This window comes from Aquarana catesbeiana, linkage group LG05, assembly GCF_042186555.1.
Source record: "Aquarana catesbeiana isolate 2022-GZ linkage group LG05, ASM4218655v1, whole genome shotgun sequence".
In the NCBI taxonomy this organism is placed as follows: domain Eukaryota; kingdom Metazoa; phylum Chordata; class Amphibia; order Anura; family Ranidae; genus Aquarana; species Aquarana catesbeiana.
Window position 1 is genome coordinate 247,019,832 of NC_133328.1, and position 26,205 is coordinate 247,046,036.

The 26,205-nt window shown below is 44.6% G+C and overlaps 1 protein-coding gene across 3 annotated transcripts in view; it reads right to left on the reverse strand.

Annotated features, from left to right (window-relative positions):
- Positions 1-26,205, reverse strand: part of PKD1L1 (polycystin 1 like 1, transient receptor potential channel interacting) — a 412,276-nt gene that overhangs the window by 106,481 nt on the left and 279,590 nt on the right. For all 3 annotated transcript variants that reach the window (XM_073630682.1, XM_073630680.1, XM_073630681.1), the window contains exons 32-33: positions 10,173-10,359; positions 9,705-9,837 (exon numbers count right to left, since the gene is read on the reverse strand). In XM_073630682.1, the coding sequence (XP_073486783.1) occupies positions 9,705-9,837; positions 10,173-10,359 (320 nt within the window). The remainder of the gene's footprint in view (positions 1-9,704; positions 9,838-10,172; positions 10,360-26,205) is intronic.

Below are 26,205 nucleotides of genomic sequence, written 5' to 3' on the forward strand. Positions count from 1 at the left end.
CCACTGAAAGTCCAGCAACATACCAGTACGTTGCTGGTCCTGGTTGGGCATCTATTGTAATGTTCTTTTTTTCATGCAGCCTGTGGGCTATACGAAGAAAGATTGATCGGTGGATATGCCCACCATTAGAATACCGCCCTGCATCCACCCACTTCTTTTTTTTTTTTTTTTTTTAATTTTTTATTTTTAACAGACAGAGTGGGTCCACATGGACCAAACAATACATCCAGCAGTATATCTCCACCACTGATTTTTTACATAATACAGTACATTCAAGGCAATTATGTTTACGGAATCATGGTGAATTAATTAGTACAGTCCCATGTGTTCCCCCTCTCCTTCTTTTTTCCAAGAAGTTATGGAGGGGTCCTGCAAGCAGGAAAAGAAAGGGGTAGCAAAGTGAAGGAGAAGAAAAGAGATATAGAGTGGGGGAAGTATAAGGGGAAGACAGGGGTGGGGGGGGGTGGGTGGTGGGGAGAGAGTCCCCAGAATCATGGATCGAATGTGATGTAGTGCAGCAGCATCACTGAATTCCCTGTGTCCGGCATGCGGCAAACCGAGTTAAATCGGTATAGTTGTTTGTAAAGCCTGTCCTTCACTGGAGTATATAAACATGTTCCACAACTGCCACGTTTTGGAAAATGTTTCTTGTCTGTTTTGCGCTGTATGGATGAGATCTTCCATATGTTTAATCTCTTCTACCTTTTTAATCCATAATGCTATGGGTGGTGGAGTTGTGGATTTCCAATATAATGGGATACAGGCCTTAGCTGCGTCTAAAAGATGACGCAGCACTGACTTTTTATATGCTTTCATGGGAATGTTTGCCGCATGCAGGAGGAAGAAGGCCGGATCATCAGTTATAGTATATTCTGTAAATTTCTGTATGGTCTGCTTTACAGTTTGCCAGAAAATTGTCAGACCAGGGCATGACCAAAAGACATGTAATAGTGTTCCTTTTTCCGTTTGGCATCGCCAGCAAAGGTCAGATGTTGCTGGGAAGAATCTGCTTAACTGTGTTGGGGTTCTGTACCAGTGTGATAGGATTTTATAGTTCGTCTCTTGAGTTTTGGCACATATAGAGGATTTGTGTGTGAATTTCAGAATCTGTTGTTTCTTGGCTAGGCTGAATGTTAAGTTCAGTTCTTTTTCCCATTTGGTCAGTCCCGGTGGGACAAAATCTGTTGGGGGAGTATTGAGGATGTTGTAGGTCAGGGAGAGTGTGTGTGGTAGAGCCCCCGGGGTTGAGCATATGTCTTCGAACGTGGTGAGTATCTGTCCGTTCGTTGGGGGTTGAATGGTTTGGAGGAAATGACTCAGTTGAAGTGCCCTCAGGAAGTCCAGTTTGTATGTGCCTGCTGGGTCAGTGAGTTCTGCGGTTGTTTTCCAGCGCCCGCCCGCACTAAAGTGGGAGGCTTGATAAAGGTCCAACCTAGCTAGGTTTCCAAATACCTGATCTTGCAGTCCCGGTGCGAACAGCGGGTTCCCTAGTATTGGGTATAAAGGGGAATTCAGTGATGACAGGTTAGTCCTTGTAAGCAGTCTAGCACAGACGAGTATGGTGTTCCCTATTAGTGGGTGTCTCTTGATCTCCGCCAGGATGGCCGGATGACACCAAGGAGCTCTTCGGAGCGGGACTTGGCTTTGGTTTTGTTCCAAGCTAGTCCAGAGCTTGGTCTCTTGGTGTCGACACCAGTCGATCAATCTGCCCAGATGGACCGCCTGGTAGTAGGCACGAACGTCTGGTAGTGCTAGACCACCGTACTGCTTGGGGAGGACTAAAATTTTGTGAGCTAGTCTCGGTTTTTGTTTAGCCCAAACAAATTCCGAAAACATCGATTGTACTTTCTTGAAATAAGGCGTAGGTATGTTCACAGGTAGTGCTTGCATAAGGTAGAGGAATTTAGGAAGGATGGACATTTTCAGTATGTTGCACCTTCCTACCCAGGAGTGTAAGCCCGCGCCCCATTTGTTTAGAAGCTCCCTTGTCGTTTTAAGCAGTGGCGGAAAATTTAGTTCATAAAGCTGTGATAGATTATGGGGAATTTGTGTACCTAAATATTTTAGGGTCTTGTTATTCCATTTCAAATGAATACTGGATTGGAGGTGCAACAGCTGTGAATTTGGTATTCCAATTCCCACAGCTTCCGATTTGGCGAAGTTTATCTTTAGGTTGGTGAGACTGCCGTATAGTTCGAACTCTTTCAGCAGATTAGGTAGGGAAATTGTTGGGTTTGTAAGTGAGAACATGAGGTCGTCCGCATAAGCGGATACCTTGTATTGGGTTTGATTTATCTCCACCCCCTTAATGTTGGGGTTTTTTTTTTTTTTTTTTTTTTTTTTTTAAACAATAATTTTTATTTAGTTTTCTGAATACAAAGAGGGAAAAATAAACAAAGAAAAAGGGGGTTGTACATCATATATCATACCTCAACAGGCAACATAAATTGTGATAAAGCTAATTACAGCCCGGAAAATCATGCATTAACCCTACAATTGTAACACCCATGCATGGCCCATAAGGGCTATCATGTGGAATGATAATTGTTGTCTCCTATCACCAGTCACCCCCTTGGGAACTCACTGTGACTTGGTGGTGGAGTCATCCCCGTAAATCCTTGCACAAATCCGTTTTGTTTTTATTTCCCCCTCCCCCCATTCCGTCTTTGCGTATTGTCCATCAAACCTCCAAACATAACCTAGGAGAGGAAGGAAGTGCTTTTAACTGTACAAGTAAGAAGAGTATTGATACATGGTTAATGCTCCATAGTTCAACCGCATAGCGGTTGGTTCACATGTACTGTCCAGCTTACTTGTTATAATTTCCGTCTGGTCAGGTCAATACCTAGACCAGCTCTTTAATCCAATAATTGGGCCCTTGCGCTTGCCCCCCACCTCCTCGAGGCGTCAGGAGCCCGCGATGCCCATTTTCCTAACATAATAAGATGAAAGAGAGGCATGAGAAAAGGACAGAAAATGCAGTAATCCAAGAACTGTTAATAAAAGAGAGAGGAAGAAGAATAAGGGAAGGGAGTAGAGAGGGGGGGTAGAGAGTAGTGTATGGGGTGGATGCACTCCTACTAAGTGTGAAATGTTTCACCTTCCAGGTGTCTTATGAGGTTGTAAGATATCCGATCCAGGGTTCCCATATTTTATTGAACCCAGTTAATTGATCCTTCAAAATTGCCGAAAGGCGTTCATTATCCACGAGAGTTTTGCTTTAAGTAAGTAAAAGGGAACCGAGCAGGACTTCCAAGATTTCGCTATCGAGATTCTGGCCGCCATAAATATAAATGCTATAAGTCTGCGCATTGATTTTGATGCCCCCTCCACTGGGCGTCCCAACAGTGCGTGCAGAGGCGATTTAATTAGATTCACTTGCGTGAGGGAGTAAATAAGGTTATATGTTCGTATCCAAAATCTCCTCACTTTGGGGCATGTCCACCAGGTGTGGAACATGGTGCCATCTGTTTTACATCCCCTAAAACACCGGGGGGACGCCCCTTTGACGAAGGTCGCTATCCTTTCCGGGACCATATACCACCTCATCAAAACTTTATAGTTCGCCTCTATCAAGGAGGTATTAATAATCGATTTAGATGCGTTTTGTATTATTTTGCTCCATTCTTCAGGCAGGACTATGTCCATATCCTGTTCCCATTTTTGCATGTAAAATAGTTTTTGGGAGGTCGAGGCCAAGATGTTGTATATCATTGATATGTGACCCGTGTGCTTATCGAAAGTCCTGCAAAGATTTTCCATTGAGGAAAAGGTGGTGAGATCTGAGGTGCGATTCAGTGTCGCCAAAAAGTGTGATATCTGTGTATAACGGAAAAGCTCCGAATTTGGTAGGTCATATTTTTCTCGTAAGGAAATTCTCGACAAAGCACCTCTATGGTCACAAAAGTCTGCTATACGCATCAAGCCCTTGTTAGTCCACCACGAGAAATTTTTGGGGTGGAGACCCGGGGTGAATCTAGCGTTTCCAAATATCGGAGCTAGGGGGGTATGCTGGGATTTAAACTTGTAGGTAACCGCCAGTCGATCCCATAACTCCAATGAGAACGACAAACTTGGGCACAAGATTATCGGCCTGTCTTTCGCCTTCATCCACATAAAGTGACTGATCTCTTTGTCTGGATATGGAGAGGATTCTATCGACATCCAGAGAGGTTTAGTTTGTTGTGTGTGAAATCTGATTAATTGGGACATTTGTGCCGCCTGAAAGTATTTAATTAAATCAGGCATTCCCAGGCCCCCATTCAATTTTGGGGTATATAGTGTACGCCTGTTCACCCTAGGTCTCTTATGTCCCCAAACGTAGTCCAACAGCCTATTCTGGAATTTCTGTATGTCTTTAATGTTGGGGTTTAATCTTACATGGCATAGGAAGGGCTCGAGAGATAGGGCAAAGAGGAGGGGGGAAAGTGGGCAGCCCTGTCTCGTTCCATTGGTAATTGGGAACAGGTCTGACAACATCCCGTTAGCTCTGACTCTGGCGGACGGTGTCGTGTAAACTGCCATAATCCATCTTAACATCTTTCTCCCAACCCCTACGTGTCTGAGTGTTTCGAACATAAAGGCCCAGTTTACACGGTCGAATGCCTTTTCCGCATCTGTGCTGACGAAGACACTCAGTGTTTTTGTGCGGTTGGCTGTATGAATTAGGTTCAATACCTTAGTGGTGTTGTCCCTCGCCTCCCTAGTGGGCACAAAGCCCACCTGATCTAGATGTATTAGGTGTGGGAGGTGTAGCTGTAGTCTGGATGCTATTATTTTAGTGAATAATTTGATATCCGTATTGAGCAGGGAAATTGGCCGGTAGCTTCCGCACTGGGTCAGATCCTTCCCTTCTTTAGGGATGACCTAGATCTGAGCCTGCAAGGAGGAGTCATGGAACCCGCCCCCCTCTGTGTGACTATTAAAGAGCTCCACCATGTGGATCCCCAGGGATGGTAGAAGGGTTTTATAGTACTGCACTGTTAGACCGTCTGGGCCCGGGGCCTTCCCCGGTTTGGTGCTGCCTATTGCTGCTTGTAGTTCAGATAATGTTATAGGGTCCTCTAGTAAGTCGCGTGTTTCGTTGGACAATGTGGGCATTAGGGAGTTAGTTAAATATTCTCTCATTCGCTCTGTCGGTGGGCTTGTCGTGGGGATGTTGTATAGTTTTTCGTAGAAAGATTTGAATTCATTTGTAATTTGTTGAGGAAGTGTCGTTTTGTGGCCTAGGTGTGAATAGATATGTGGTATATAGGAAGCCGTCCTTTGAGTCTGTAGAGATTGTGCCAGCATTCTGCCACATTTGTTGCCCGATTCGTATACTCTTTTCCTGGTAATTTGCATCGCAGCTTTAGCTTTATAATGAAGTAGATCATTGATCTGCGCACGAACCGTATCCAATTCTGTCCCCAATTGTCTGGTCTGGGTCTGTTTATGTGCAGTCTCTAGTGTCTGTAATTTCTTTATCAGTAGGGTCATTTGTTCAGTCCTCTGCTTTTTAAGTCGTGAACCATGTTGTATAAGGATACCCCTTATCACTGCCTTGTGGGCTTCCCATACGAGGCCCTTGTTATTGTCTGTGGTGTGGTTGTCTTGGAAGTAGTGTGTTATCTCTCTGGTGACAGCTGTGAGCGTCTCCTGGTCTTGCAGTAGGCTCTCGTTCAGTCTCCAAGGACTTCTTTGTCCTTTGTAGAAGTCTGTCAAAGCGTAACGCATCATGACTGGGGCATGGTCTGACCATGTAATGGAGCCTATAGTGGTGTTTTTGACTGCTTGAAATTGTCTATGGGGGATCAAAAGGTAGTCTATACGTGAGTATGTTTGGTGTGGGCGGGAGAAAAAAGTATAGTCCCGTTCTCCGGGATGTAGAAGACGCCAAGTATCTATTAATTGAGTCTCGTGTAGGGCCGAGTAAATAGCTCTGCGTGTGTTTTTGTGTGTGGAAGATGTTCCCGTTGAGGTGTCCTCTGAAGGGAGGAGGGGGACATTTAAATCTCCTCCCACAATGAGTTGGCCTTCTGTGAATTTTTGAAGAAGTTTCAAATGTTTCCTGATAAAAGCGTCTTGGTGACAGTTGGGGGCGTATAAATTGGCTATAGTCACCTTCACCTCGCCTATCATGCCCTTGAGGAAGAGGTATCTTCCCTCCGGGTCTGTCTTTATGGCAGCCAAGGACCAGGGTATTTTAGCCGATATCTGAATGGAGACCCCTCTTGATTTAGCCTCCGAATACGTTGAGTGGTATACCTTCGGGTAATGTCTGTTTTTCAGGATGGGAAAAGCATTTTCCCGGAAGTGAGTTTCTTGTAGCAGAACTATGTCTGCTTTCATGCGTCTCATATCATTTTGTAGCATTCTTCTTTTTTCTGGGACATTAAGTCCTTTTGCGTTTAAGGTCACAATGTGGAGTTCGTCCATGATCCTGGGGATTGGGGGGGGGGAAAGAGATAGTAGAAGGGGGAGGTGTGAACAGGAAGGGAGTAGAGAAGAAACAGATAAGTGTGAGAAATCAGAAAAGAAATAGAAATGAGAGTAAGAGACTCTCGATCAGAGTCTCCAATTCCTATTTAGGGTAGCAAAAACTTGCTTATACGCTCTGCAGGGAAGCCTGCGTATTGAGCGTGGCCTAAGTGGGAGTGTGATCAGTGAGGGACCTGGGAGGTGTCCGGGCACCGCCCATACTCCCCCTACCTTGGTGTATATATAAGTGCAGGCAGGTGTAACAATGACAATCGTGTCTTTGACAAGAAATGAACAGGTATTATAACCTCATAGAACAACATTCCTACATAACATTTCTAACGTGTCTTAATACAGACTGCAATACCTGTATGGTAATATAGGAAAGCAGGCCAGGCATGTAGTTAAAACAGTAACTAAAACAAATCTCCGGTGGGGAATCCCATCACCCCCACCCCCCGGGGTCCAACCAACCGCCCGCTGACATCTCCCTCCCTCTCTTGGCAGCGGGCAATCCGCACGTCAGTGGCCAATGGCGGGGTGAAGGGTCCGCGTCCTGGAAAAGCCCCCGGCAACCCCCTCCCACATCAGCCTCTGACACACGACCACCCCAGTAAAGCCCTACCCTCCCGTTTGTAACCGTGCCAACCTCCCAACATATACGTTCTTGATTGGAGCAGGAACCAAACACCGACGGAACTCATTGGCAATAGTCGTAAGACTTCTTGAACGGTCTGCAATCAAGTTGTGGGATGTGGGGCTAGTTGCCGGGTGAAAGGAGTCAGATCTTCCGCCTGTGCTCCTCCGTTATACATCATGTGTTGGCGTGATCACTTTGAGCATGTTATCATTTGAAATTCCTATCTTGACACGTAGTTAGTGTTGGGGTGGGAAAAGTCCCCTGACAGGTTGGCTACGAGTACTTGCTCTAGATGCAGTGTCTCATGAGATATTCTTTAGATGTTCCTTATGCCGGGGGGGATTAGGGAGGGACCTCTCTTGCTCACCCCTTTCTGACCGTGTGGAGTTGCACAGGCTAACCTTAAACTGTAGCTTGGCCCTAGTGTAGCAACAGACACGTGGTCTTCTCGAAATTCAGGGTGACCTGGCAGTGGCATAGAAGGCTGTTGGTTTTACTCAGTACTTTGGCCTACAGTGTACATATTGGAGCTGACAATGAGGGGGGGTAGCTCCCAAACCCTCCGCTCCCCGCTGTTCATAATGTGCAGGCCTCCCGCCCCGTCCAGGTCTGTGTGGTAAGCAAGGTGGGTGCCGAGTAAGTATTCCGGGGAACTTGAGACCGGGGGAGAACCCCCATGGTTAAACAGACAAAGGTGCAACAGTAACTATGCCTACTTCCCATGTCTTTTTAACTGGTCATGTACAAAAGTCAAGACTCACGTGAACCGTTGTTGTTGGAGGCTCTAGAACGGCCCCGATTCCTCTGGGATCTGGGCGGCAGAGGCCCTGAGCGGCCCATCGGTCTCGGAATTTTCAGCAGCCAGTTGGGTATTGGGATCGGGTCAAACCCCATAAAGGTGAAGCAGGCAGGGAGATCCGCCGGTGATCGCAATGTGAATGAGGACTGGTTGGATCGAAATATCACTGCTAGAGGATACCCCCATCTATAAGTGTATCCATGTTGCCTTGCAGCTTCCAACAGTGGTTTTAGCATCGCTCTGCGTTGGAGGGTAGCTCTGGATATATCCGGTAAAATTTGAATTTGTGCCCCGTCGAATTCTATGTCTCCGCTCCCCCAGGCGTTGCGCAAGATGGTTTCTTTTTGAGCATACCGGTGCAAGCGGCATAAGACGTCTCGGGGTCTAGCCGGGTCTGTAGACTTTGGTCCTAGGGTACGATGGACCCTGTCAATTTCCAAAGAGGGTGCGGGGTTTTCTAGGAGTCTCTGGAATATGGCTGTTACTGTCTCCGCCAGGTCCTCTGGTCCCGTTGCCTCCGGGATCCCCCACAACCTGAGGTTGTTGCGGTGGCTACGGTCCTCCATTTCTTCGATATGCAGCTGCATCTCTTGTAATTCCATATTGTGGGATTCTTGGGCTTGTTCCAGGGATAGAACTCTGGATTCCAATGTAGTGGTCTGAGTTTCCCCAGCGGACACTCGATGGTTAATTGTGTGCAGCTCTGACCTGATCTCCTGTATGTCCTTGTTATGTGCTTCCTCCACACGTTGGATCAGGGCCTCGATATCAGCCCTGGTAGGAAGAGCCTGCAGCATGGCGCGGAGGTCATCTTCTATACGTATCTGGCTGTGTGTGGAGGTTGCCGGCTCGGATCTGAATGCAGCTGGGGTCCCCATGTGTGGATCTGCTTCCATAGCGTTAGCTGGGGAGAGTGTCCGTGTCACAGGGGGGATCCTCTCCGTATAGTGTGCACGTGGCGCGGCTACAATGGCGCCTGGGGATGTCTCCTGCCTGTCTCTGAGGAATCGTCTTATCCCGTGCTGTGGGATCGGGGTTCCAGTTCGTCTAGTTGTCGCTCTTGTCTTGTAATGTTTAGAGGTGGACATGCCGTGTTCACCTGCAGAAGAAGAGGGTTGTTTGGCAGGCGAAGTGCGGATCAGGCCCGGAGCTCCTTCTGCTCACGTCTTTACTCGGCCATCGCTAAGCCACGCCCCCTGCATCCACCCACTTCTAATGATGGGCATACATGCACCGTTTTTTTTTTTTTTTTAACTGTGGTGGTGAAATCACCTCCTACAGCGCTGGAGTTGCTGATTTACGTATCGTGAGAGCAAATGCTGTTGCTGTCAAGATAAATAAATCAGTGCTGCAGCTGAATGGTGTACCTAAAAAGCAAACAATGGTAACAATAAAACATTAACTCAAAAAAACAACAATCTGTGCCAAAAAAAAGTAAAAAATATATGTCGAAGCATGGGGGAAATCTGCCCCTAATGTTAGGGGCAAATCGCCCTTTTACCCCTGCCCCCATGCTTCGGCATATATGCTCTTTTTTTTTTTTTTTAAACTGTGGTGGTGAAATCACCTTCTACAGCGCTGGAGTCGCTGATTTACGTATCGTGAGAGAAAACGCTGTTACTGTCAAGATAAATGAATCAGTGCTGCAGCTGAATGACGTTTCTGAAAAAAAATAGTTAACACTGAATATTTATTTTTTATTTTCAGGAATTAGTATCCACTGTCATTTTTAAAAACTGACAAAATCACTGGGACAACAAAACTTGCTGTTAAATGTATGTTTTGCTATACGGTTTAGCAAGATACCTGATTCCAATCATCACCGTTACTACTCCAAATCCCACGCTAAACACAGCACAAAGTGACCAGGCCACATAAACACACCATGGAGGCAGAACCTTGTTCTCATGTAGAAAGGAAATGTCAAACAGTCCAAGATCTACAAAACAGATACAAAGAAAAACACACTAGTACAAAATGCGCGTAAACGAAAATGATTTATTGTTGGACCCTAAGAGAATTATACAGAAAAGCATCACGTTTTGTTTATATCCATATAAAACCTCAGATGCCCATATGTATTGTTGTATAAATTATTTTGATGACATTTCAGATTTTTATTTTGAGACATTCCTAGCTAATTGATCCTGTGTTTATTACTTCTGAATTTAACTGACTGTGTTTTTTTTACGTCTGAATTTAACTGACTACATATTTATATTGAATATTGCTGTCTTGATTAATGTTCAAACCTGAAATTGTTTTATATTTTACCTGATGATTGTTGCAAACAAGTGCCATTTGAGCAATCCTTGATGTTTTTCAACCCAGGTGTATGACAATGACTAATATTACAACTGCAATCATCAATTCCAGTAGAGTTATGAGTGGGTGAGGGGCAGCTACTTTTGTGTTTTCTTCTGCCATCTGTAGAGTGAATACTTGAAGTGGAAAAATCTCTCTAAAAGAAACAAAAAAGGATAACAGAATATTTTTTGCAGAGGTGCTAGAAAAAAAAAAAATATATATATATTAAAAGTTAAGCATAGTGGAGTGAAGCCTTTTCATACAGCTTTAAGGGTGACACATAAATACCCAAGTCTTAAATTACAAAGCTGAAGGATTTGGAGGATGTAAAGCTATATGTGGAGTTATGGAACAGTGCAGTTTTCAGAGGCAGCCTCAGCAACAGGATACTTCATTGATAGTTTTTCCCTTTTAAAAAATACTTTGCTTTACACACAGCAGCAGAATGAATTATTTGAATTAAAGATTGTTTTTAAATGCCTACTGGGCACTTAAACCCCCCTCCTGCCCAGACCAATTTTCAGCTTTCGGTGCTCTCACACTTTGAATGACAATTACTCAGTCATGTAATACTGTACCCAAATAAATTTTTTGTCCTTTTTTTTCATAGAAATAGAACTTTCTTTTGGTGGTATTTGATCACCTCTGGGTTTTTCATTTTTTGCGCTATAAATGAAAAAAAGACCGAAAATTGTGAAAAAGACGCATTTCTCTTAGTTTCTGTGATAAAATTTTGCAAATTATTAATTTTGCTTCATAAATTTTGGCCACAATTTATGCTGCTACATATCTTTGGTAAAAATAACCCAAATTAGTGGATATTATTTGGTCTGTGTGAAAGTTAGAGAGTCTACAAGCTGTGGTGCAAATCATAAAAAATAGATCACACCTGATGTACTGGTGACCTATCTCAATTCTTGTGACCCGAACAAGCCAGGAAAGTACAAATACCCCCCAAATGACCCCTTTTTTGAAAGTAGACATTCCAAGGTAATTAGTAAGATGCATAGTAAAGGTTTTTTATGTTGTCATTTTTTCCCACAATTCTTTGCAAAATGAAGATTTTTTTTTCCACAAAATTGTCATTGTAATAGGTTATTTCTCTCACATGGCATGTGTATACCACAAATGACGCCCCAAAATACATTCTGCTACTTCTCCTAAGTATGGCGATACCACATGTGTGGGACTTTTTCACAGCCTAGCCACATAGAAAGGCCCAACATGCAGGGAGCACCATCAGGTGTTCTAGGAGCATAAATGACACATCTAACTTGTTGACTACATATTACACTTTTGAAGGCCCTGGGGCACCAGGACAATGGAAACGCCCACAAAGTGACCCCATTTTGGAAAGCTAACACCCCAACGTATAATCTATGAGGCATAATGAGTCTTTTCAAAGGTTCATCTTTTTCCAGAAGTTTTTGGAAAATGTGCGAAAAAAATGAAAACACATTTTTTTTACACAAAGTTGTCCATTTATAAGATATTTCCAACACATAGCATGTATATAGCAAAAATTACACCCCAAAATACATTCTGCTATGCCTCCTGAACCGTCAGGTGTTCTAGGGACACATAGCATGCACATACCAAGAATTACACCCCAAAATACATTCTGCTGAGCAAAGGGTAAACAAAAGATTACCTATGGTTTTTGTAGTGCAGTTGTCCACAGGAGGATAGCACTGGTCCAGGCAGCAGGCAAGGACTTGGTCAGCAAAAGCGAATGCAATTGTCCAGGCAAAAGGCAGGAATACTGTCCATAGTCAGTACAGGGTGCAGGCAGGGATACTGTCTATATACAGTCCAGGGTCAGTGCAGGCAGAGATTGTCAGCAGTGCCAAAATATTGGTCCTGATAGTAGGCATGTGGTGTGGTCAGTTCATGCGACAGGCAGAGGCATGATGGCATAGGTCCTACAGGCAGCAGGCAGAAGTAGGGCCTCGTTCAGGACAGAATGGGGACAGGGGTAGGGGCTTCTCCCACCCAAATCTCTTTGAAGCCTCCGAGTCTCCAGACCCTAATCTAGGAATGAGAAATCGAAAAAAAATTGTTTTCCTCATCCAGAAAAACAATTCTGGAGCCCCTCACATATGTGAGACCCCTGTGTTATGAATCCCACTAGTCCAGTGGCAGGGTACAAGATCAGTACAAGAGGCAGGTAAAAAGCGTGGTCAAACAGTCCAGGGTCAGTTCCAGATCAGGCAGAGGTATGTACAGAATCGGTAGGCAGAAGCGTGGTCGAATAACAAGCCAGGGTCAGTTTCAGATCAGGCAGAGGTATGAACAGAATCGGTAGGCAGAAGCATGGTCGAATAACAAGCCAGGGTCAGTTACAGAACAAGTAGAGGCATAAGGGGTGTAAAGGTAAATGGCAGGAGGTGAGGGTTATTTTTACCATACTTCACTAATAGTTTAGTGAAGTATGGTAATGGCAGAAACAGTCAACTATGCAGAGGCCTGGTTGGGAAGGACATTGGGGACAATGATAAGTGGCATCTCTTCTAACCCCTCCTCTGGTGCACACCCGGCATTTTCCTGACGTTTTTGGCCTGTTGGTCTGGGAGGGATTTTATCGGGAAAGTGGCGCTCGGGGAGTCTGCTAATCACATCGGATCGAATGTTTTCTGGTGGGCTGTTCGGGAATATAAGGGCAGTGGTTATTTCCTCCTGGTAGCCAAGGAAGGATTTGGGGCTTTCAGGGGAGTTGCGATAGATAACGTAGCTGTTGAATATGGCCAAATTAAACAAATAAATTGAAACTTTTTGAAACATACCACTGGTATGTTCATCTTGTGGCAAGGTAGGGTTCGAGCTTTTGATCACTGAAGTCGACACCCCCCATGAACATATTGTATTCGTGGATACATGTTGGTTTTTGGATTGGGCCATTCCTCCTGGTGATCTCAATGAATGTATTGTTGTGGATTTAAGAAAGCACTTTGACATCCCTTCTGTCCCTCTACTTCACAGCCAGAATTTCCTAATTCCGTGAACTCGCAGTCTCCCCTCTTCTTAGCTTCTTGTTGACGAGGCTTTCAGGAAAGCCCTTCCGGTTCGTCCTTACGGTGCCACATGCTGGAGTGTTCTTTCTGTGGAGGTTGCAAAACAGGGGCAAACTTGTATAAAATGTATCTACGTACAAATGGTAGCCTTTCTCCAGGAGTGGATTTATGAGTTCCCAAACGACTTTCCCGCTTGATGCCATGTAGTCTAGGGGGATGCAGCTGGGTGTCCTTCCCTTCGTATACCATGAAGGCATATATATAGCCTTTGGCTCGGTCGCACAATCTATACAGCTTCACCCCATAGCGGGCCCTTTTGGTGGGAATAAATTGTTTTATGCCCAGCCTGCCAGAAAATTTTATAAGCGACTCATCCACACATATGTGTTGGTCTGGGGTAAACAAATGGGGGAAGATTTTAGAAAAATAATTTAGTAGTGGCCGAATTTTATAAAGCTTGTCAAAATTTGGGTCATTTCGAGGAGGGAACTGGGTATTATCATTATAGTGTAGGAATCTCATAATCCTGAGATATCTGGTTCTGGGCATTACTGAGGAAAAGATGGGCATGTGGTGGATGGGGAGGGTTGACCAATATGAATGTAATTAATTATTTTTGGTTAGTCCCATACAGAATGTGAGGCCCAAAAAAATTTTAAACTCCTCCACTGTTAGTGCTCTCCACTCATAAGGACTGGCATAATAGGACGTTGGGTTACTTGCTATGAATTGTTGTGCATACAGGTTGCACTGGGCCACAATTGATGCTAGCATTTCCTCAGTAAAAACTAAATGGAAAAATCAATCGGGGAAAAATTTTCTGTGTCCACCTCTGGCGGGCGGACTCTCATCCTCCTCTGAGGCTGTCAGTGTTCCACTGCTTAGGACAGGCTCGTAGTCAACGTCAGAATCTGAATATGAGGAGGAATCCGAAGCAGAGAGCTCCCCGTTGCTGTCACGTGTCACTGATGACACGTGACACTGATGACAAATGGCACTGATTACGTGACACTGATGACAGATGGCACTGATTACGTGACACTGATGACAGATGGCACTGATACGGCACTGGTGACAGATGGCACTGATGACACGTGACACCGATGGCAGATGGTACTGATGATACATGGCACTGATGACACGTGACACTGATGGCAGATGACACTGATACCTGGCACTGATGACACGTGACACTGACAGGTGGCAATGATGATAGATGGCACTGTCAGGTGGCACTGATGACAGATGGCACTGATGTGTACGGTGGGCACTATATTTACTGTTTTTTTCATACTGTTGAACTCACGCTGCAGCACAGGTTGCTCTCCCTCCTCACACGCAGTCTCTGTGTGAGGAGGGAGAGCCAGCAATGAGATTAATGATCATCTCTCATTGGACCCGCCCATCGAGTGCTAAATGGCCGCTGTGATTGGCCATTTAGCACGATCTGTGATTGGCTGTGTCCAAGGGACACGGTCAACACAGAATTTCCCTGATGCAAAGGAGTAAACAGGAGGACGTCCAGGGATGCCCTCCCGGCAATTGAGCAGCGCGCTGTAGCCGTCTTTCGGCTATAGCGCGGGCGCCTAGTGGTTAAGGTAGTTTTCACAGCAATACATGCATTTTCATCAATCAAAAATGTACAGTTTGCTAACAGTGTAACCAGACCTAAATTTAGAGACAGAAGGCACCACCACCTCTTTTCTTCTAGAACTTGGAGCCTCAGCCCCTTTAATTGCAGTTTTAAAAAGCCTAATTTGGAGACAGAAGTCACGGGTAGATGTTTTTCTACATAACTAGAGGTTAAGATCTTTTAGATTTATTTTTTATTTATGTGCAAAGAAAAAGACGAAAATGAGATGTCCCATGATAAGGCAATGTTTGCTCTTGGGAGCATTATTAACCCATACACAGGTAAAAGCAGCATTATTAAACAAATTAGGATTTTGGCAACTATGAGAGTAGGGAACATACCTTGTCTAATTAGTGGAATCCACAGTAGGTTTGTAAAAGTTCTTTGTGATCCAAACTTGATTACTTTTAATAAAAGTGAGCTGATTTAAGCTCTCTGGGAATAAGCAGATGCCTTGTCAGTTACAGCTACTGCTACACTGAAAGCCATCACAAGGCTCTTTACCCCAAACATATATACAGTATCTCACAAAAGCGAGTACACCTCTCACATTTTTATAAATATTTTATTATACCTTTTCATGTAACAACACTGAAGAAATGACACTTTGCTACAATGAAAAGTAGTGAGTGTACAGCTTGTATAACAGTGTAAATTTGCTGTCCCCTCAAAATAACTCAATACACAGCCATTAATATAACGTACAAGAATATATGAATAACCGCGCTTAGGATAGAAGATAGGTCTGCTGCCTCCCCTAATAGGGCTCCCCTAGGGGAATTCTAAATGTAAACGGGAAAAAAATAATAATAAAACTAAGATAAAAAAATATATATAGAGAAATTATTTTAAAAATTAAATAAAGAAAGAGACTACGGGCCATAAGAGCCCTAATGGAAAACACCAACTGTGGAAAGGGTGTAGGAAAGGGGAGATAATGCACCATGGTAGACCACTATTCTCAACCATAAAGTAGTGTCTATAGTGCAGTGTTTCTCAACTCCAGTCCTCAAGGCGCACCAACAGGTCATGTTTTCAGGATTTCCCTCAGATGAAATGGCTGTGGTAATTACTAAGGCAAAGAAACTGATCAAATCACCTGTGCAAAATAGTGGAAATCCTGAAAACATGACCTGTTGGTGCGCCTTGAGGACTGGAGTTGAGAAACACTGCTATAGTGCACCTAATTTCACCAAAAATGGAACTCATATTTAAATTGCCATATGATAAAGAACCCCTTATGGGTTAGCTATGAAACAGTTCAAGTCAATATCTAGGTTGAGGCCTCTTGGAGCAAGGGACCCCAACCAATATATCCAAGCAGTTTCATTTTGTGAGATGAGTGTGGTTTTATTTCCACCTCTCCAGTTGTCTCTTATACAGTCAATCCCATAGAAAATCAGACCAGTGGGGTCACGATTGTGCACTGCATCAAAATGACGTGAAAGGCTTTACTTTAATTATTTAATTATATTCTTTCCATTTTGGATATGTACATGGGATATTTATGATTGTAGTTGATCTTCACTGGGATATGATTATTATGTAATATTTTTATCTTCCTTCTTTATTTTTAGTTTTATTTGTATCTTTCATTACTGTCACCCACTTTTACACTCTGGTAGTTGGAGTAATTACTACCAGGAAATCATCAGGGAATCACTATATGCTATACTGTGCAATTGTGTCCCATACTCCTTTGGCCTTTTAGTTATTGGGACGTACATGCCACGGTTTTACGTTTTCATCATATACCCATAAGTTGTGCCCTGTGGCTACCCGGGGGGATCCTGTATGGTCACTCAGGCACACACTCTTATGGTGCATATGATGCTAGTATATTACTCACTTACACGTTATAGACACATCTATACTTGAAGCACTGTCCATTTATTCGAGGTTGGGATTATATGTAGTGAGCATTGTTGGGGTACACTTATCTGTGGTGCAGTTTTTCTGTTCCCTCTTCTCCCCTCCACCTATGTCTTGTTATCAATTACCAGTAGGCAGCGCCACTTATCCCATCTTTCTGTTTTTCATCACACAGCCATTAATGTCTAAACCGCTGGCAACAAAAGTGAGTACACCCCTAAGTGAAAATGTCCACATTAGGCCCAATTAGCCATTGCCCCTCCCTGATGTCATACGACTCGTTAGTTTTGCAAGGTCTCAGGTGTGAATGGGGAGCAGGTGTGTTAAATTTGGTTTGTTTGTTATTTGTTTGTTTTAAATTTTGTGTTATTGCTCTCACTCTCTCATACTGGTCACTGGAAGTTCAACATGGCACCTCATGGCAGATCTGAGGATCTAAAAAAAAGAATTGTTGCTCTACATAAAGATGGCCTAGGCTATAAGAAGATTGCCAAGACCCTGAAAATGAACTGTAGCACATTGGCCAAGACCATACAGCGGTTTAACAGGAGAGGTTCCACTCAGAACAGGCCTCGCCATGGTCGAACAAAGAAGTTGAATGCACATGCTCAGCATCATATCCAGAGTTTGTCTTTGGGAAATAGACGTATGAGTGCTGCCAGCATTGCTGCAGGGGTTGAAGGGGTGGGGGGGTCAGCCTGTCAGTGCTCAGACCATATGCCGCACACTGCATCAAATTGGTATGCATGGCTCTTCTAAAGATGATGCAAGCATGTGTGGTGGCAACCAGGTGAGGAGTACAAAGACAAGTGTGTTTTGCATACAGTTAAGCATGGTAGTGGGAGTGTCATGGTCTGGGGGTGCATAAGTACTGCTGGCACTAGGAAGCTACAGTTCATTGAGGGAACCACAAATGCCAACATGTACTGTGACAGACTCAAGCAGAGCATGATCCCCTCCCTTCGGAGACTGGTCCACAGGGCAGTATTCCAACATGATAACGACCCCAAACACACTTTCAGGATGACGACTGCCTTGCTAAAGAAGCTGAGGGTAAAGGTGATGGACTAGCCAAGCATGTCTCCAGACCTAAACCCTATTGAGCATCTGTGGGACATCCTCAAACGGAAGATGGAGGAGTGCAAGGTCTCTAACATCCACCAGCTCCGCAATGTCATCATGGAGGAGTGGAAGAGGACTCCAGTGGCAACCTGTGAAGCTCTAGTGCAGTGGTTCTCAACCTCTCTAGTGCCGTGAGCCCTTGATAAAATTTCCCAAGTTGTGGGGACCCCTAACAGTAAAATTATTTTCGTAGCGTGGGTTGTCAGCACCCAAGGCAAGACAACGAATTTGCGACCCTAACCCACGGACATTTAGCGCTTCCTGAGTCCTTTCCACTTGTACAGTATTAAAACCCCTTATGGTACATTTTAGGATGTACCACTCTGTGTTCTCCTTTCTTTCCTTTTTATCTCTCTCTATCCTAATTTCTTGTTTTTTCCCCCCATTCCTCTCTCTAGCTGTCTTTTTCTTATTCTTTCTCTCCCTTTTTCTTTGTTCCTCCCCCTCTTTTCTCTCCTTTTCATGTATTCTCTATTTTTATTCCTTCTCTTACACCTTGGGGGGTGATGGAAATTGGGATGAGTGGCAGTGCTGGTGGGGAGTTCTGATCAGCCAACTTAGGTGCTCTTGATCAAGGTCATCTGCTGATCTGAGAACTGTAGTGGGGACTTTTAATGGCAACTCTAATCACAGGTAGTGTGACTCACTGTGTCTCCAGCTCTGTGGTGTCTTGCAGCAGTGACACCTATGCAGAAATCAGGAGATAGGGTCTCCTCCAGCCCCTCCCACTTCACATTCCTCACCAGTCAGCTGACCTCCTGTCTCTGCTCCCCAAGCCATGCACTGAATGAGTGGCTGGTAAAAAGGCTGAGTGGGCGGCCAGACGGCCGCGGGCTCCAGGAACAGCCCAGCTGGGCTTCCACAGGCTCCATGGCCAGGCTGCTGGGTGGCTTTGAAACGGCTGGGAGAGTGGTGCAGGCTTCAGGAACAGCCCAGGATTTGGTGACCCCTGGCAAATTATCATTTGCCTCCCGAGGGGGTCCCGACCCCCAGGTTGAGAACCACTGCTCTAGTGAATATAATATAAATATGATAAAATATTTACAAAAATGTGAGGGGTGTACTCACTTTTGTGAGATACAGTATATAGCAACACCTTTTTAACATGTAACTATTCAGTGTATATACAGTAAATACCTTAAATAAGTCCTGCAAACTATAACAAAAGATACTCAACAACCAAACAAATATTAATAGGCAGTGAACATATTAAACATTGTAACCTGGGGGACAGGTAGCAGGTACAAAGCTCCCTGGGATGAGCAGTCTTTCAGGCACAGATACCAAATCCAGTGAAGTAGTGACAAACAGTGCAGTGTTTATTTGTGATGTATACAAGTGCTGTTCAGTGTTCCAAAAACAAATAGGAACAAAAATATTCAAACAAAAACCTAGCAGTGTTTTGGCGCTAACTATATAGTATTTACAGATCCTATCTACCAGGCTGAGCAAGCCTACAGCTTGCCAGATTCCACATACACATCTTAATAGCTTTTACCAACCTTTTGCTCTCTTAGACAGAAGTCTGAGGTTCCCAGGCCAAGAGCACTGGCTGTCTGTCTCAGATAAGTTTAAATTAGCCTGGGGAGAGGACCAAGACCCGAACTGGACCATGGATCAGAGATTCCTGAATGTGGATGAGAGGAGCCTGGGAGACATATAAACCCCGAACAGGACTTTTCCTGGCTCTCTCTGGGACGCTCTGCTACATATCCCCTCCCCTTGTTTCAACCCCAGGGTTGGAACACCTGTGGCCCAACAGGAGTGAACACGGGACATGGCATCTACATCCCCCATCTCAACACCTGGCCTGTGTTTTACAGTGAAGGAATAATCCTGTAGAGCCAGAAACCACCGGTTCACCCGTCTATTAGTCTTCTCCTTCTTTTGGGCCATCCATTTCAGGGGAGCATGGTCAGTTATTAAATTAAACTGGCACCCTAACAAATAGTACCTTATCGCGTTTACGGCCCACTTTATGGCTAAACCAGGGGTCTCAAACTGGTGGTCCTCCAGCTGTTGCAAAACTACCCATCATACCTCTGCCTGTGGGAGTCATGCTTGTAACTGTCAGCCTTACAATGCGTCATGGGACTTGTAGTTTTGCAACAGCTGGAGGGCCACCAGTTTGAGATCCCTGGGCTAAACATTCCTTTTCAATGACTGCATACTTTTTCTCATGGTCATTGAGCTTTCTTATTAGGTACACCACAGGGTGTTCTTCCCCATTGTGTACCTGTGACAAAACTGCCCCGATACCTACATCAGACGCATCCGTCTGAACCAAAAGGTCTTTGGAGAAATCAGGGGAGTACATTACTGGCTGTGCACAAAGAGGCTTTTTCAGGACTTGGACTTCTTGTTTGCAGGATGTTGCCACCCCTGGATGGCTTCTATTTTATTCACTTGTGGTTTAATGACTCCACGGACAACAGTGTAGCCCAAATACCTGGCTTCCTCCAAACCAATGGCACTTTTTTGGATTTGCCGTAAAACCTTCTTTGAAGAGGGAATCAAGGACAGCCTGGACACGGGGTAAGTGAGACTCCCAGTCAGTGCTATGTACCACTATATCATCCAGATAGGCTGCTGCTGTATACCGTCAGTGGGGTCTTAATGTGAGGGGAATTTTGCAACCAAAAGGCATTTTTTTATATTGAAGGGAACCCTCCGGCGGCACAAATGCAGTCTTCTCTTTGGCGCTACCAGTCAGGGGTATTTTCCAATAACCTTTTGTCAAGTCCAAAGTGGTCAGATAGTGGGCCTTGCCAGGTTCCTCTACCCTGGGCATTGGGTACGTGTCAAACTTTGTCACTGCATTAAGCTTCCTGAAGTCGTTACAGAACCTCCAAGTGCCATCCGGTTTTGGAACTAACACAATGGAGCTAGACCAGTCACTATTGGACTCCTCAATGACATCTATCTCCAACATCCTTTTACTTCACTGATGTCCTTTCTTCTAGCTTTGGGAATTCAGTACGGTTTGAGCTTGACACAGACCCCTCTTCCTTATCAGGAACTCTCTAGTTTCCTGTTGTTGGGAATACGATGCGTCTGGAATTGTGACCTCAGGGATCAGACGGGACTCGGTACCCTTAGGCTTTACTGGAAGGGACCTTGCAGTTAATGCAAATCTTTCCTTCCAGGGCTTTAACTGATTTATGTGGTAAATCTGTTCGGGCTTCCTTTTACCTGGTTGATATATTTTGTAATTGACCTCCACAACTCTTTCAATTACTTTGAAGGAACCCTGCCACTTAGCCAGGAACTTGCTCTCAACGGTGGGAACTAACACCAGGACCCTGTCACCAGGTGAGAAATCACAGAGTTGGGCCCCCCTGTTCTATATTCTCTGTTGGGCTGTATGGGCCTGCAGTAAGTGTTCTTTTAGCATCGGCATGATTGCTGCAATCCTGTCCTGCATTTGAGCGATATGCTCAATGACACTTTTGTGGGGTGTCTGCTCCCCCTCCCTGGTTTCTTTGGCTATGTCTAAGAGTCCCCGAGGGTGTCTCCCATAAAGCAACTCAAATGGAGAGTACCCCATAGAGGACTGGGGAACCTCCCTGATGGCAAACATGAAGTATGGAATCAAAAAGTCCCAGTTTTTCCCATCCTTGTCAACAACCTTTTTTAATATGTTCTTTGATGTTTTATTAAAGCGTCCCACCAAGCCATCAGTTTGAGGGTGGTACACAGAAGTTCGCAACTGCGTCACCTTAAATAACTTGCACAACTCCCTAGTTACTCGTGACATAAATGGGGTGCCCTGGTCTGTAAGGACTTCCTTAGGGATCCCAACATGACTGAACACCATGAACAGCTCATTGGCAATGTTCTTAGCAGATGCAGTCCGTAAGGGAACTGCCTCGGGGTAATGGGTAGCGTAATCCATGATTACAAGAATATGCTGATGACCCCGGGCAGACTTAGGGAATGGGCCCACCAGGTCCATGGTAATTCTCTCAAAGGGCACTTCAATAATGGGTAAGGGCACTAAAGGACTTCGGAAGTGGGGTAGTGGTGGTGACATTTGACACACAGGACAGGATTGACAATAATTTTCAATATCTTTCTGTATCCCGGGCCAGTAAAACCTGCATAACACCCTTTCTGTGGTTTTCTCAACCCCCAAATGACCTCCTAGCAATTGCCCATGGGCAGGTTCCAACACCACCACCAACTGTTCACCAATTTCATCATTCTTTTTACATACACGATACAGTAAATCCGCATTGCTGCTGAAATAAGGAAAACAGGGCCTGTCCCCTGGTTCGATAGGTACATCATTAATCACTACTACATTTTCCCAGGCCCTGGCAAGGGTAGGGTTTTCTCTGCTCGGTACCAAAGTTTTCCTTGTGCACATTAAGGTCAGAAAACTCCAGTGTAGCCTCAGAGTCAGCAGACGGCTGTCCACCTTCACTGGTTGTGGGGAGTTCCCCAGGCTCCTCCAGTTCCCCCGCCGTAATCGAGAAGGGAAAACACGGAGAACTCCGAGATAAGTCCCCTGAACCCACATTGTCGGTGCTGGCCAGGAGTTCTGGCTCTGCCACTGAGTCAGTTACTGCGACCGGGTTAGATCAATCCCACAGCTCCCTACCAATCGTGGCCTCGTGTACCAAGTGGGGCACAAGTCCGACTGGATGGGTCACTGTACCTAAGTGAGTTTTAAAGTTAACAGTGGCTATAGGATACTCCCGGGTTTCCCCATGTACACAGATCACAGCAACTTTTTTAGCATAAAATTTCACAGTTTCAGCCATCTCAGCTTTAACCAAAGTCACTAGACTTCCAGAGTCCAGCAATGCCAAATAGGCTTATCATTCACAGTCATTTGCCACGTGTTTTCCTACACTTGGCGCTGCAGCGCATGAAACAGCAGCAAACATAGACTGCCTTCTATGAGATACATCACACTGCATAGGTTCATCTGTCAATGGACAGTTTGCTGCCACATGTCCCAGTTCGTAGCAACGGAAACACCTGATGTTGCCCCAGTTTGGTTTGCTGACAGGCAATGGCTTCCCTTGTTTGGGATGCCAAACTTCAGTCCTGGCAACAAAAATTCTCCCCTCTATCTCCTTGCCATGCTTACCAACCACTTCCCCTGGAACAGTCTTACCGGTTGCCTGGGGAGAACGTGGCTTTGGGTGGAAAGTCTGTGCGGCTGTAGGGGTGGTGACCTCTCTGCAGCAAAGTATCTCTCCACGAACTCCACCAGGTTGTGTGCCGACTTGGGGTCTCATTGACTCACCCACTTCTGCAGTGGAATTGGTAGTGAACTCAGGAATCGATGACATGCTCCACTATTTGTGGCCTGGACAGGGACTCTGGCTGTAGCCATTTCCGCACCAGGTGGATTAGGTCAAACATCTGCGATCTTGGGGGCCTCTTGTCTTGGAAGAACCAGCTGTGGACCCACTGTGCTTGAACTGCCAAGGTGATAGGAGTCGTGCCAAAATTTCCTGCTTGACCTTTTCATAGTCTCCTGCTTCTGCCGACTCCAGATCATAGTAGGCCCTCAGCGATTCTCCAGAAAGCAAGGGGGCGACCAGTCCTGCCCACTGGGTTTTAGGCCAACCATCCTTCTCAGTTCAAACGTTAGCAGAAAAGGCCTCTGAATCATCATCTGCAGTCATCTTGGAAAGAAATCGACCCACATGGATGATTGAGGGCTTGTCTCCAACATCATTCATTTTAGCAGATGACCACTGTGCTAGCGTCTCCACAATCTTAGTCAGGGTTTTCCTATCCGCTTTTGCCTCAGTGGCTAGCTGTTCAAACAGCCTCTGCGATTGCTCCTGTATAATAGCATTAGTTTTCTGTTGTGCAGCGTTGGATAACACCATTTGAGGATTACAAAGAAAAATGATTTCGCGCAATAGCCTAATTACCTGAGGAGAACTCCTCTAGGTATATTGTTGTGAAAACAATCATAGCAGGAATACTAAAGTGCAATAAGTGCATAAAGGTAATGTAACAAGAGGAATAATCATAAACTCATGACTGGTAGAGCTAAATAAATAATCACAAATAGCATACAGTGTCTCGCCAGAGCGAGACGTACACCAGGAGGAAAAGTGAGAGGGCGCTGAGAACGCCACACTGTCACTGCCTTATTCCATTTGCTTTTAATCTTTTGTTACAATGTAAGAGTCCATTGCAGACACTCAATAAATATCACTTAACTGTTTAAATATACTACACCAGTGGAGCCCCCTTTTTTCCTCCTTTTTCTTCCCCCTACCACTGCGGTGCCAATACCGGAGCCTTTTAGGAACTTCGGCAGAGGATTTTTAAAGGAGAAATCTACAACCAGCCTCACTGACTACATCCAACAGTGGCAACACCTACAAACCCGAACTCACAGATGCAGTTATTAATCAGCTTTAAGGTGAGAGTTCTGGGAGACTACATCTAGTAAATTGTATGGAGTTATATATGGGCAACATCACTGCATTTTATTATTAAGAAGCCACCTATTGGATTTACTATACACTCCACATCTGTGACTTTTCAGCACAGTCCAGCTTACCGTGTGGACCTAGCTATTCCATCTATCTTGTTTTGGACTATTAACCTTGGATTGCATTTTTTCACTGTTATTAGTGCATTATTCATCACTATTATTTTGGTATTATTCACTAGACACTGTATGCTATTTGTGATTATTTATTTAGCTCTACCAGTCATGAGTTTATGATTATTCCTCTTGTTACATTACCTTTATGCACTTATTCCACTTTAGTATTCCTGTTATGATTGTTTTCACAACAATATACCTAGAAGAGTTCTCCTCAGGTAATTAGGCTATTGCGCAAAATCATTTTTCTTTGTAGTTTTCTTTATATTTGTGTTGCTGTGAACACTTTAGATTTTGCTGCAATTATCCTATTTATTTGCTACACATTATTGATAGCGCGAAGAACACCCATCACCCTACCATTTGAGGATTTCCTCCATTTTTAGTCACTTTAGGTACTTGCCCTTTAAGTAGTAGCTTACTACTGCTGGTGGCAGCATCCACCATATGTAACCTCGGGGAGAGGTAGCAGGTACAAAGCTCCCTGGGATGAGCAGTCTTTCAGGCACAGATACCAAATCCAGTGAAGAAGTGACAAACAGTGCAGTGTTTATTTGTGATACATACAAGTCTAAATAGGAACAAAACTAGCCAACAAAAACCTAGCCATGCCTCGGCACTAACTATACAATATTTACAGATCCTAACTACCAGGCTGAGCAAGCCTACAGCTTGTCACATACACAGCTTAATAGCTTTTACCAACCTTTTGCTCTCTTAGGCCTCTTTCTCACAGGGCGGATCAGTGATGATCCGCCCCGTGAACATCCGCTGGCTCAGCGGGGATCGCTCCGCCGATCCCCGCTGAGCAGGAAGATGACAGGTGCATCGCTGCACACTGTGCAGCGATGCACCTGTCAGAGCACCGCTCTCCCCTATGGAGGGATCGGATGACGACGGACCGTAGTGTCCGTCGTCACCCGATCCGATCCGAAAACGGATGGAAAAGTAGGTTTTTCCTCCGTTACACTTTTCGGATCGGAGCGGGGTCGGATGTCAGCGGACATGTCACCGCTGACATCCGACGCTCCATAGGGATGAATGTATGTCCGTTTTTCATCCGAAAACGGAAGGATGAAAAACGGACATACGCATCGTCCATGTGAAATAGGCCTTAGACAGAAGTTGTCTAAGGTTCCCAGGCCAAGAGCACTGGCTGTCTGTCTCAGGTGAGTTTAAATTAGCCTGGGGAGAAGACCAAGATCTGAACTGGCTAAGGTAATAAAGAACTAATGCGCACAACCACGCTCTCAAAGGATCATGGGTGATGGAACAAAAATTAGAGAAGCTGCCAACATAAGGGGTGGCCTCACCCACCCTAGTAAGTAACGTAATAACAATCAAAAGTATGTGGCGCTAATCTAGGTGTACCACTCATAATAAATCTAAATTTCAAATAACATAAATCTCAATACTTCCTTAATAGACAATACTCAATACTTCCTTAATAAGCAATACTATCTACTCCCAATAGGGGGCAGCCAAACCAACTAAAATGTTAAATGCTGGTGGTCATTTCAAATAGAAATATATAAAATAAATCATCCAATGGATATAATATTCCTCAACCAAACTATGTGGAAACTGTGACCAAAGGTGATTTTGAACTCAGTGATAATGACGAAATAAAATACTATAGAATAAAATATCAATACCTCAAAAAGTGTCATATAATGTGCATAATTTTCCTCAACATAATAAGTAAAAGCAAAAAAAAATTATTTAAATAATACCCAAAATAAATAATTGCTGGTAAGTGGATAATACCAAACAACT